This window comes from Macaca nemestrina, chromosome X (genome assembly GCF_043159975.1).
Source record: "Macaca nemestrina isolate mMacNem1 chromosome X, mMacNem.hap1, whole genome shotgun sequence".
In the NCBI taxonomy this organism is placed as follows: Eukaryota; Metazoa; Chordata; class Mammalia; order Primates; family Cercopithecidae; genus Macaca; species Macaca nemestrina.
The window spans coordinates 138511064-138524391 of record NC_092145.1 but is presented as its reverse complement, the minus strand read 5'-3'; the positions used below and the strand labels follow the sequence as shown (position 1 = coordinate 138524391).

General features: G+C 39.7%; 1 protein-coding gene across 2 annotated transcripts in view; it reads left to right on the top strand.

The window, feature by feature from the left end:
• LOC105478221 (phosphate regulating endopeptidase X-linked) overlaps window positions 1-13328 on the top strand; it is a 222883-nt gene that overhangs the window by 134527 nt on the left and 75028 nt on the right. For both annotated transcript variants that reach the window (XM_011735347.3, XM_011735348.3), the window contains exon 13: window positions 7039-7116. In XM_011735347.3, coding sequence (XP_011733649.1) covers window positions 7039-7116 — 78 coding nt within the window. The remainder of the gene's footprint in view (window positions 1-7038; window positions 7117-13328) is intronic.

Sequence of the window (13328 nt, the reverse complement as noted above, 5' to 3'; positions counted from 1 at the left end):
TGGAATAGGCTATTGGTTTAATTTGAATAGTATTAGAAGATTCTCTCAGCTACAAAACTTCTCATTTAATTGTATTTATTCCTTTGGCTAATAAACTACTCTTTTAAATAAAAGTATTTCTGCCGAGTAAATATATTAGATTGCTATTAGTCACTTACATTCTATTATAAACTAGTTTGAGGCCCCAATGGCAGCTAGTGGATTAGCAACCTTGAAGAATTAATAGTTTTGATGGATGAGAAGGAAAGGGGGAGATTTCTCTGGAGCACAGAGCACAGAAAGGCCAACTAGGGTATGATGGTATTGCAAGTGGTATGAACACATAGGACCTGCTAGGTATTGAAAGGAACAGATACAAGAAAGCGAAAGAGGAGGAAGGCAGAAACCAAGATGGCAAGTGCTAAAGGCAACCTGTATCTTTAATTTTTTCTAGGGTTAGGTTTGGTAGTGTTTCTTGTGTCTGTTTTCAGAGGTGTGCCAATAGTGGCTCTCAAAAGAGTCCTCCAACTTTTAGGGGGCTGCGAATAGCCTGGATTCTTTTGACTCATATGCAGAGTCTGGCTTTGCTAGGAAAATCTCCTACTGTGCTCCAAGAAGCTTGTACATTTGTCTTCCATTGATAAGAGGGTTGCATCAATAGCTTTTCTCCCTAGGCATTTCTTTTCTCATTATTTTTTCTCTCACTAAAAGTGTGGTCTTCTGAAACTGGACCTATGACTAAAGACAGTGACATTATTTCTCAGGGGTTTCAGGTTATTTGGTTAGGAGTATAAGATGACCTGGACTCCTCTGGAAGACCCTCCAAACAGACACACAACAGTTATTCCAAATCCTTGGAAGAAGTCATGTTTCTACTTTCTTGGTGTAGTCTATAACTAACATTTGCTCATCATGTACTCTGAACCAAGGGAAAAGAAGTGTTTTACATGCGTTGTCATCCTGAACTCTTGCAGATAACGCTGTGAAGTAGGTACTAATTTTTAGTATTTTTTTTTTCAACATCTGATGTAAAGGAGAGTGTGTTAGGATTACATTAGCTATTGGAAAACATGGCACATAATGCCTCAAACAAATAAGGGCTTTATTTTCTGTATGTCATGAAGGGGAAAGAGGGAGGCAGTCCAGGTCTAATATGCTGGGCTTCAAATGCCATCAGCTTTTCATCCCACCATCTTCAGCATGTAGATTTTTCCTCATATGTGTTGCCTTTTGATTACTAGATGGCTGCTCTGCCTCTGGCATTGCATCAGCATTCCAGAAAGGAAGAAGAGGAAAGACTAAAGCAGTAGTTCTCAACTGGAGCTGATTTTGCCACCAGCGGACATTTGGCAATATATGGAGATATTTTTGGTTGTCACAACTTGCGGAGCGGGGCATGGGTTGCTCCTGGTATTGAATTTGTAGAAGCCAAAGATGCTGCTAAACATCCTACAATTTACAGGACAACCCCCACAACAAGAATTATCTGGCCCAAAGTGTTGAGAAACCCTGGACTCAAGGCAGAAGGCACATGCTGATGAATCTGTCCCCTTTTAAAATGGATTATTGGAAGCGCAACAAGAAGTTTTTCTTAAATGTCATTGGCCCGAATTTCATCCCGTAGCTGACTCCAGTTGTAAAGAAAACTGGGCAACATAGCTATTTTGTTGTTGTTGTTGAGTCCATTGTCATCCTGAGCAGAATTGGAGTCCTGATAGTAAGAGAAGAAAGGGAGAATAGATATTAGGTAGACAGTAGGCAGTGTTTATTTCAAAAGTTAAGTACTCTCCCTAAGGTCACAGAGGTAGTGAAGATCAGCAGCTGCGTAAACCTCCTCTATTGAGGAAGGATGTCCAGCTGTCAAGTGCAGCTTCTCTCCAGATGTCTGTATGAATAAAGCATGAAAATGCATGCACTGGGTATGGAAAGCCCTGGAGTTTTTGATCAGCCACAGACAGCCTAGGAAATATTTCTTGCAGGATATAATATACAATCTGTTAAATATTTATATCACTGCTCTCTCAGTATTTACAGTGGGACTTGCCTTTCCTTTTTGTCCATGTAACCAATAGGGTAATTAATCTCAGACCTGACTCACTAATACTTTGCCCTTCAAGCCATCAAACTATTGGTGCTTCTCTTCTCCCATTCTGAAAAATTAAAAAGCGATGTGATTACTATTTGCCTTACTTAGGGTTCATTCAGGAAAACAGACACTCTTCTAAGTATATCAACCAGCAAGACATTTAATATAGGGAATTGGAGGCTTAGGCAACCACTCCGAGGGCTGGGGAGTGAAGGGCAGAGTCTGCCAATGATCTCTGCTGCTTATACACCAAAGAGGTCTTTCTAAGGAGAATGCCTGGAAGTTTCTGGAAAAGGGCTGTATCTGCTGTCTGCAGATGCCCACATGTCTGTATATGGCTACCAACAGCAAATGAATGGCATCTCCTCTTCTACCTCTGGAATTGCCTATGAGTGCTCCTCATTGGCAGTCTAACCTGGAGCCATGAGATATTGCAAGATGTAGTTCTGAAGCTTCTCAGGGAAAAATGTAGGATGAGGAGAAGTTGACAACGAAGTCTGTGGCAGAAAAAAACATTTGAGTCTGAATAGAGGTATACATATATAGCACATTTTAGGGAGAAGAACACTCTAGTCAGATGTTGGCAATGTTGCTACTAGTATTATTACCTTATTCTAGGTATGTATCTTTGGGAGGTAAATAGGGATTCTTTATATCTGTTCTGATTGTTCTGATTCTCTTCAAGTTACGGTGATGCTACATAAATAATAAAAAAGGATTCAATAACCTGCATAGATGGTGCAGAAGGTAACATATTCTGTGAGGCTCTGTGGTGCAGTGGGGGGTCCCAGAGATGAGGTTTAAAAAACAGTGCATAATTCACCAGCATGCTCTGGAAAGACCAGTCTTCAGAAAACAATTGTGAATGACTCAGCTTGTTCGTTCGTTCGTTCTCTTTCTTTCCTTCTTTCTTTCTCTTTCTCTCTCTTTCTTTCTCTCTTTCTTTCTTTTTTCTTTCTTTCTTTCTTTTTCTTTTCTTCTCTCTCTCTCTCTCTCAAACTGTCTGGAATTCTTGCTATAGTTATGCATATGACTTATAGTGAGCTGATAAAATATAGTGCAAAGTTAAATACGATGCAGGAAATAATAGAACAATCTCAGAATGAGGTAACCTGTAGACATACGAACTAGTTTGGTGTTGGGGGTAGAGTTGTAACCTCTAGTTATCTGCTATCTGGGTCACATCAAGCTTTTAGTGTGTGTAACTCACAGGGTTTTGAAGGTATAATTTGATCTGTGCTATACTTGAGTCTCTGAAACAGCAAAACCCATTATGACTATGTCCTACAGCCCTTGTAAAATCCTAAGTCTTGAGTTTCAGGATTCTGCTGATATTTAATATTTGAATTATTTCAAGGAAAATAAGGAAACTGTACTATCTTATTCTGTTTATTTCTTGAGTGAGGAAAATCGAAAGGGACTAAAGAACTCGTTGCCAAGAGCAGCGTCCAAAGGTCACTGGTTTTGCTTTGCGGCTTTGCTGGAAAAAAACCAATGTGTTTGGGGTTGCCTAGGTCTTACGTTAGGTCATCTGGAGGCAGATCTGGAGATGAGAATTCCTGTGTAAGTGATTTACTAAACAAATACTCCCAGGAGAAATCAGTAAGGGAATGGGAGAAGCAAGACAGGGAGGGGTGAGAGTCCAATTTCAGGAGACATCTCAGAACTAGTCTGATCCTGCAGGGAACTTTGGAAGTACAAATTATACCTCAGAGTTTATCCTGAATTGAGGCAAGGGGGCTGTGCTTTCATATTGCTGCTTAGGGCCGCTTGGGCGGAGGCGGAGGCGGAGGCGGAGGCGGAGGCGGAGGCGGAGGCGCGGGTGCGGGTGCGGGTGCGGGTGCGGGTGCGGGTGCGGGTGCAGGTGCAGGTGCAGGTGCAGGTGCAGGCAGGGTGGGTAGAAGGCAAATAAACTCCCAGGAACTAGCTGTTTTTGATTGCAGGCAAGGAGCTCCAGAAGCTCCTAGGGCAGGCCTTCAAAAAGTCTCAGGTGTTGTCCATTAGAAAAGAAAACCAGATGCTGGAGGGAGGCACAGAAGTTATAAAAGGGATCCCACGGAATCTGGTCAGAGCCCTGACAGTGTACTTGTAAGCTTGTCTTTTGCTTTTACGAAACCCAGAATCTGGGGAAGGGAGAGAGAAATTTTTCACATGGAACTGTGAAGTTTCTCTAAAGCAAGGGTTGACGAACTTTTTCTAGAAAGGGCCAGATAAAATATTTGAGGCTTTGTGGGCCACAGGGTGTCTGACCCGATTATTCAACTCTACAGCTGTACTGCAGAAGCAGCCATAGATGACAGGTAAACAAATGAGTGTGCCTATGTTCCAATAAAACTTTATTTATAAAAACAGGGGTAGGGTAGCTGGATTTGGCCCAGGGACCATATTTTGCAAATCTCTGCTCTTGAGGTTCTTCATATGTGCCTGTTTTTCCTTTATTTATACCCTATCTGTTATAAAACACAGAGGATCATTAGTACCTTTGTCTATCTAAATGATGGTTACGACATTATGATGTATCTTAAATTATTCTAGACCACTGCCTCCAATCTTCCTGGCATCCTGGCCATCTTTCACAATGTTGCAAAGATAATCTTCCTGAAGCATGACTCATCTCCTTTTATTCCCATGCTAAACATATTTAGCTCTCTCTTAGCTGTAAAATAAAATTTAGGCTTGTTAACATGGCACTCAGGAATCCCTGTGATCTGACCCCAGGCCAATTTTCCTGCCTTATTTTCTGCTCTCCATCCTCATGTACTTATAGTCCTGCTACATTAAATTACTCGCCCTCTCTTCAATATGCCATTATCGTGTGTGTTTGCTATCTCCTTGTAGTTTTTTTCATTTTTATGTATTTAAGCTGACTACATATATATACTGACAAAATTATATATATATATGATGTACAACATGATGTTTTGATACATGTATACATTAGAGAATGGATAAATTAACATATCCATCACCTCATATATTTATCATTTTTGTGATAACATTTAAAATCTACTCCCTTAGCCATTTTCAAGTGTACGATACATTGTTATTAACTATAGTCACTGTGTTGTACAATACATCTCCTAAACTTATTCCTCTTATCTAACTGAAATTTTGTATCTTTTGACCAACTCCCTAACCCATTCCTCCACCCCTGGTAACCACCATCCTACTATACTGTCTCCTATGAGTCTGACTGTTTAAAATTCCACATGAATGAGATCATGCAGTATTTGCCTTTCCGTGCCTAGCTTATTTCACTTAGCATGAAGTCCTACAGGTTCATCCACGTTGTCACAAGTGACAGGATTTTCTTCTTTTTTAAAGCTGAATAGTATTCCATTGTGTATATATACTACATTTTTAATCCATTCCTCTGTCGATAGACATTTAGGCTAATTCCATATCTTGGCTATTTTGAATAGTGCTTCAGTGAACATGGAGGCGCTGATATCTCATTAGCGTACTGATTTCATTTCCTTTGGCTATATCCCCAGAAGTAGGATTACTGCTTCGTATGGCAGATATATTTTTAATTTTTAGAGGAACCCCCATAGCGTTTTTCTTTTCTCTCTCTTTTTTTTTTTTTTTTTTTGAGACAGAGTCTCACTCTGTCGCCCAGGCTGGAGTGCAGTGGCGTGATCTCGGCTCACTGCAAGCTCCGCCTCCTGGGTTCACGGCATTCTCCTGCCTCAGTCTCCTGAGTAGCTGGGACAACAGGTGCTCGCCACCATGCCCGGGTAATCTGTTTTTTTTTTTGTATTTTTAGTAGAGACGGGGTTTCACCGTGTTAGCCAGGATGGTCTCGATCTCCTGACCTTGTGATCTGCCCGCCTTGGCCTCCCAAAGTGCTGGGATTACAGGCGTGAGCCACCGCGCCTGGCTTCCATAGTGTTTTTCACAGTGACTGTATCAAATTATATTGCCATCAACAGTGCTCAAGAGTTGCCTTTTCTCCACACCCTTGCTAACACTTACTATCTCTTGTCTTGTTGATAATTGCCATTCTAACTGGTGATAGGTAATATCTCATTGTGTTTTTAATTTTTATTTCCCTGATGAATAATGATGTGGATCATTAAAAAAATATGTTGACCATTTGTATGTCTTCTTTTGAGAAATGTATTTTCATTTTATTTTCCCTTTTTAATTACTTAACTTATTTATTTATTTTGAGACAGGTTCTTGTTCTGTTACCCAGGCTGGAGTGCAGTAATGTGATCATAGCTCACTGCAGCCTCTACCGCCCAGGCTCAAGTGATCCTCCTGCCTCAACCTCCCAACTAATTGGAACTATAGGCAGGTGCCACCATGCCCGGCTTATTTTTATTCTTTATTTTTGTAGAGACAGGGTCCCACTGCATTGCCCAGGTTGGTCTTGAATTCCTGGCCCCAAGCAATCCTCCTGCCTCAGCCTCCCAAAGCTCTGGGATTACAGGCATGAACCACTGTGCCCGACCTCCTTTCCCCATTTTTTAACCAGGTTATTTGCTTTATTGATATTGAGTTGAGTTTTAAATATATTTTGGATATTAACCCTTTATCAGATGTATGGTTTGTACATATTTTTGCCTCCATCTTTGCCCCTGTTTCTTCTCCTGGAATGTTCTTCTAGCTCTACATTTTGAAATCCTAACCATTCTCTAAGACTCGATTCAGTCACCTTCTCCATTAAGCATTTTCTCCATGCAGAAACAGTCTCTGCTCTGGACTTTGATAACAATATTGTCTATTTCTATGAAAATTTTTATTTTGTTTACATTGTACTGGACAGTTATTTGCTACATTCACTACATTTTTAGTATACCGAGGTTTTTCAGTATATATCTATCTACTTTTGCCCTTCACAGTGGCTTGCATATAGTAGATATTCAGTAAATGGAGTTTTCAGATGAAGGGCACACTTCTACATCTTGTGATTATTAATGATTTAAGTGCTGAAACTCTGACATTATTTTTCTTTTTCCTTTTTATAGGCGAGAGCTGTTTTGGCAAAAGTTGGCTATCCAGACTTTATAATGAATGATACTCATGTTAATGAAGACCTCAAAGCAGTAAGTGCTATATTTATTGTACTTTTTTTTTTTTTCCCCCTGGCAAGTTTTACTGGCCTTGTGCCTTTCAACTAACCCAAGTCCAAGCAATTAAAACTGGTGATGCCAGAAAACACCAACTTTTGATTAATTCCTTGGCTAGATATGAGCCTGAATATGCCAGGCAGATCACAAGATTTAGGGCAGATTCAAAATAAAGGAAGTGTCAGAAACGATGCATAGCTGAGTGGGTACCATAAAACAAATGGACTTGGGTTTGGCCTAATTTGATCATAAAAGAAAGAATTAAGCAAATTGAGTATTTTACAATTAGTGAGCATGTTCTAATGGCAAATGCATCATGTTTGTTGTTAAACACTTTTTATTTGCTTCATTCATATTAAATGAATAGTAATAAATCTGCCTACTGGGACTTAACTTCATTAAACTTTATGAGTGTTTTGGCAAATTAAGTGCATATACATATGACTCTGTAATTTATTGTGAATTGGATTGTGTATTTGCAGTAAGTTACTGATGAAAAATAGTCATAATTCTTTTTTATTCCAATATTTTTGGACATGTATTTTCCGGTAGGTATATTAATTATAGGCCTTTCTAATCACAACGACTGTTATTTCCTCTCCTACAAATAGTTCTGATCAACGATTTTTCTTCCTCATTTAAAAAACCTGTTTTTACCATTCACTAGATTGTCTTGAAAACGTAGTCTTTTGAAATTCTTTAAGTAACTATGCTTCTGAGGTATAGCTCTTTCCTGAAATTGTGGCTCAACAAGTGGCATATCTGAAAGCAATCCCAGCTTTGGAGACGAGCATCAAAATTTTACAAGACTATTCAAAAGTGAGAGAAAGCATTAATTAGATTCTTCCTCCATTGGGCTCTAAGATATAGCCTCCCAAAATATTGATACAGTTGCTCTGGAAGAAAATAATTATGCCTCATAGCATCCTAAAACTCAGACAGTCTATCTTATTTTGTTTTGATGATGCTGAAAATTCCATTATTATTATCATAACTAAAAATGTTGAAGCACTTGACATATTCATGTACATTAACTTTTAATTCCTTCAGTGATTCTGTGAAATAGATGATGTTCATTCCCATTTTGCAGAAAAGGACATAGAGACTCAATAATTTAAGTGAGCTCCTCAGTTGCACACAGAGTTTCAGAGCCAGGACTGAAATCTGGGCTCAGGAAGCTCTGCCTGTAATCAGAGAAGGGGTTCTTGAGGGTCCTTTTTAGGCAGCTGTGCTGGAGTAACAGAAGCGTCAGGGTGGAGGAGACTTGGTGGGGGCAGTGTGACCAGAGCTGTTGGAAGAAGAGCAGAGGGAAGGCCATATTATCAAACAGTTAAGAGCACAGGCTCCAGTATCATGGGCCTGGGTTTGAATTCTGCTTCTTCCACTGACTAGCTGTTTCATCCTGTGTAGGTTACTTAACTTCAGTTAGCGTCCCTTTGGTTATCTGGCTACTGGAAATATCATAATCAAGTCTTAGTATTGTTGGGAAGATTAGATGAGATTATATAAACGTAAAAACACCTGGCATAATACTCTGACACAGAGTATAGCCTACTCCCTATAAAGGGGAGCTTTAATATGGACCATCTGTGGTCCATTTTCAAATCAGCCTTATAAAATATTCCATTTCATTGATCCTTAATAGAAATAGACTGCAGCGTGAATTTACAGGAAAGCAAAAAGCACACTGGGTATTTTAAACAGGGAATTTAATATGGGAAATAGGTTGGAAGGCAAGAAAAGGGAAAATAGATAAACCACAGGTTAACCTGCTGTTGCTATAAGAAGAATATCACCAGGGCACAAAGTACCTTAGCAGGAGAACCTGGGTAACTCCATACAATTGGTACATGTTCTGAGTCAGGATGTGGATGAGAAGGTTTGAGAGACAGTTTGGTGTAGAGGTTATAAATAGGGACCCTGGAGTCAAAGTGCCTGGAGTAAAACCCCCAGTCTACCATGTACTACCGTGTTACCTAGGGTAGGTTATGTATCCTCTCTGTGCCTTTCTTCATCTGAAGAATGAAGGTGATATCCCTCCCATATAGCATTTCTGGGAGGATCAAATAAGTTAACATATTTAAAGTGTTTAGAATGAACCCGAGCATACAATCAGCACAATGTAAGTGTTAGCTATGACATCCTCAATTCACACTTGTGGTAGTGGACATTTTGGTTTGAAAAAGTCCTCATGAATTAACTCATACACTGTCCAGGTCCCTCAAATTGATTTAAAAGGGTATACAGATGGAGCAGTCTCAAGCTTTAATCGAATAAGGTAGCACTTAAGGCTTACTCACAATATTTAGTTGATCAAGTTTTGTTGGCATTCTGTTGCTAAGTTGAGAGCCCCAAATTTAAGGACCCATTGAATGCAATATCTTTTGTGAAAAGAAACCAGATGCCAAACAGGATGCCATGTTGGCTATGCTTCTTTGTTTCTCTGGGGCCTGAACTGAAGCGGTTACACACCAAGATTTTTAATCACTTCTTTGAAGAAATGGCTTTCATCTGACTCATTGCCAAAACAGACACAATTACACCCAAGAGTTTGAACAGTTTAAAAACCTGACAGTGAAAAAAATTCCAGGTACACGAAGTAAAAAGACATTTGTATTCAGAAACCGATGGTTTTAGTCCATTTTCACATTGCTATAAAGAAATACCTGAGACTGGATAATTTACAGAGGAAAGAGGTTTAATTGACTCACAGTTCCACATGGCTGGGGAGGCCTCAGGAAACCTACAATCATGGCAGAAAGTGAAGGGGAAACAGGCACCTTCTTCACAAGGCGGCAGGAGGGAAGAATGAGAGTTCAGGAAAAAACTGCCACTTTAAAAACCGTCAGAACTTGTGAGAACTCGCTATCATGAGAACAGCATGGGGGAAACTGCCCCCATGATTCATTCATCTCCCTTCCTTGACATATGGGGATTACAGAGATTTGGGCTCTCTCACTTTCTCTCCCCCTCAATCCCTGCCCTTTTCTTTTTCTGACAATGGCTTCAGTCCCTCCTCCAAAGCTCAGCTCTGGAGTGGCAGTTCTCCTCTACTCTTCTAAGTGACGGTACCATCACCTCCTCCGTTTTGTGACACTAGACACAGGAGTAGCAGCTGTGCTACTCCCGTGACTCTCACAGAGCCAGATCATATCACTGATAGATGAAATGAATAAAACCCACCCTAAAAGGTAAAGGATGACATTGCAGTATTGTCACTGAGGGCAATAGCAAATAGACTGAAGTATTCCTGGTACACAATGAGACTGTTTTCAGTTTTAAGAAACATGTGGATAAGGACTCCTGTGAGAAATTTCTGGTAATACGAGCTCTGAGCATAGAGGCTGTTACAAATGAAAAACAGCATGCTGCATTGGAGACAGGTGGAGATATGATTCATCAGGCACAAATGCAAAAGGAAAGAGGAGCGAAATTACCTGATGGATCAGATGAAGGTCAAGGAAAAATGCTGAAAATGGAAGTTGGGCTTATGTGGAAATAAAAGCAAATGAGATAGAATTAAGAGGTAAATATGCAAAAGAATCAAATTTTTTTGATGACAAGGTAAACTGAGGTACTCAGCAAAGCATTTCTGAATAACAATCCTGTGGTTTTGGAAAAGAACAAGAAGAAATAAAATGCCCTTTATTTGAATCCCCATCAACATGCAGGGAAGCCTATTAGCCTAAATAGGTAGGCATCGGCCCATTTTCAAATCAGCCTAATAAAGTATTCCATTTCGTTGATTCTTAATAGAAATAGATTCAAGCAGTGAGTTTCTACCAATTTTGGAAATATTTCAATATTAGCGAGGAAAGCAAAAAGCACACTAGGCATTTTAAACAGTGAGTTTAATACATGAAATATGTTGGAAGGCAAGAAGAGGGAAAAATGAGATAAACCACAGATTAGTAACTTTAGAAAGCAGCTGCTACTCCTGTGTCTAGGGTCACAGAAGGGAGGAGGTGATGGTCCCGTCACTTAGCAGAGTAGAGGAGAACTGCCACTCCAGAGCTGAGCTTTGCAGGAGGAACTGAAGATTCTTCCAGAGTCACTGTCAGAAAAAGAAAAGGGAGGGAGTAGATGGGGAGAGAGAGTGAGAGGCGGCAACACAGCACCCTTTTCTCTCCTGCAACCCACTGATTTCCTCTAGCGCCTCCTATTTGCAGGAAGGTAATTGGCAAAGGAGCTTGGGAAACAGTTTTCAGATTTCCAGTCCCCAGCATTACGGAACAGAGTGAAAGGGTAGGCAGCACGTAGCTGAAAAACTATAGGTAAATAACCAGCACAATTAAGGACATTACTCATTCTTGTGAAAGCCAATGGAGAATTGCAGTAAGGACTAAAGTCAGAATCATGGCTGGCCTCCATTTACTTAGGAGAATTGGAAATGAGAAATGTTTCAGAGGCCAAAGTTTCTGGTGAGTGATACACACATATATACATATAATGTGCATATAGGGATATGCAGATATGTGAACCTGTGTAAGATTCTCTGGGGTGGGTCTGGTCTGCTTTGGCCAGTGAAAAGCTAGTGTGTATGTGCGTGTGTGTGTGTGTGTACATGACAGACAGTGCTACTATGCAAGAGTGAGGTGATATTCAGATGGAATGCTGCAGAAAAAGAGGTTGTTAAAATATTAAAATAATTATTTACTATTTGTTAACAAAAAACATTGCACTCAGCTCTTTCAAGGGACCCCTGGCCATCATGGCACTGGAGAGCTAAGGGTGGGCATTGGAGGTGGGGCACCCTGGTGCCCCTCAGCCTTCCAGCCAGACCTCTGTAACTCTCTCACATTGGCCTTTATCCAGACTGTTCCACTCATCAGAGCAGACCAAGACCAGCCCCAGTGTGGAGGTGGGATATCTGGTTCCAGTGCTAGTGTGCTGGCTGGAACTCCCTCAGACCCACCTTCACATAGCTGTTTGTGGGAATTGCATCCTCCATGGTACACTGTATATGTGGATTATTAAACATTTTGAACATCATCCCAGTATATATTAGGTTGGTGCAAAAGTAATTGTGGTTTTTGTCATTATTTTTTAATGCCAAAAACTGCACTTACTTTTGCACCAACATAATAAGTATGTCTACATGTACAGACACACATTACTTTTGGGCAAAGCCATCTAAACACACCCATCTTGCATATTGATTTGTTGTTTGAATAAGGGAACATGTAGATATGAAATACAAATTCCATTAAGTATTCAGAAAATTCTTTGGTTGCCTAACACAAAATCTTTCTAATAGATATTTGGATATATCTCTGAGTATCTTTAAATGGATTTAAATTAAATGAAAGGTGTCCTAGAATTTACACATCCTACTGGCACAGTAAGGAAAGTACCACAATTAGTGCTTCAGTATTTTTCATCTGCCTGTTCTTACATGTAGGCCGAGGGCTATACTACAGATCATTTGCATTCCTATGTACTGTCTTATAAACATGTACTTATCCTACAGAGAAGCTGAACAGGTTTCCTTGTTATGCGCTTACAGGTTCCCCATCTTTGGGGTGGTGGTGGTGGTAATAACTTTATTCTTCCATTTAGTCTGTGGATCTGGGATAGGATATTCAAGAAGAGAAATGTAGGCTCTACTGAATTTTATGATCAGGACAGCTATTCCTAGGAAATGACACAAGAGTCCCAATTAATTCCCCAAAGGTCACGCAATTGAAAAGTCAAGAGATGGAATTGATTGAAAGTGATCAACTTGACCTAGACTTTTTCCAGTAACTGAAAGGACAAGAGGCTTTTGAGCCAAGTATTGTCTCTTGCCGAATTTAATTTTTTCATTTTGGAGATTACAAGCGGCTTTAAAATATTCATGTGAATTCATTCTTGTTTCTACTTCTACAACAAACAGAACTTTCCTAATAGTTGTTGGGCTTCAATTCTTTTTCTCATCCAAGGGCCTTTTGAAATATTTAAAATTATCAAAATATTATTGCAATTAGCAAGTCTTCTAAAAGTAAAAACTGATCCCACTGATAATATTTTTTAAAAGTCAATATTTTTGAAGGAAATTCCTCTGAGAAAATTTCCCAGAAAGTATTCTGAGCCCAATAACATATCTGAATTTTCTATCAGTTACAATCACATTCTGAAGGTTTTGGCAGAAAATTTGGGAAATAGAGAAAACACACTCATAATATTGCTACATAATATATATACATATA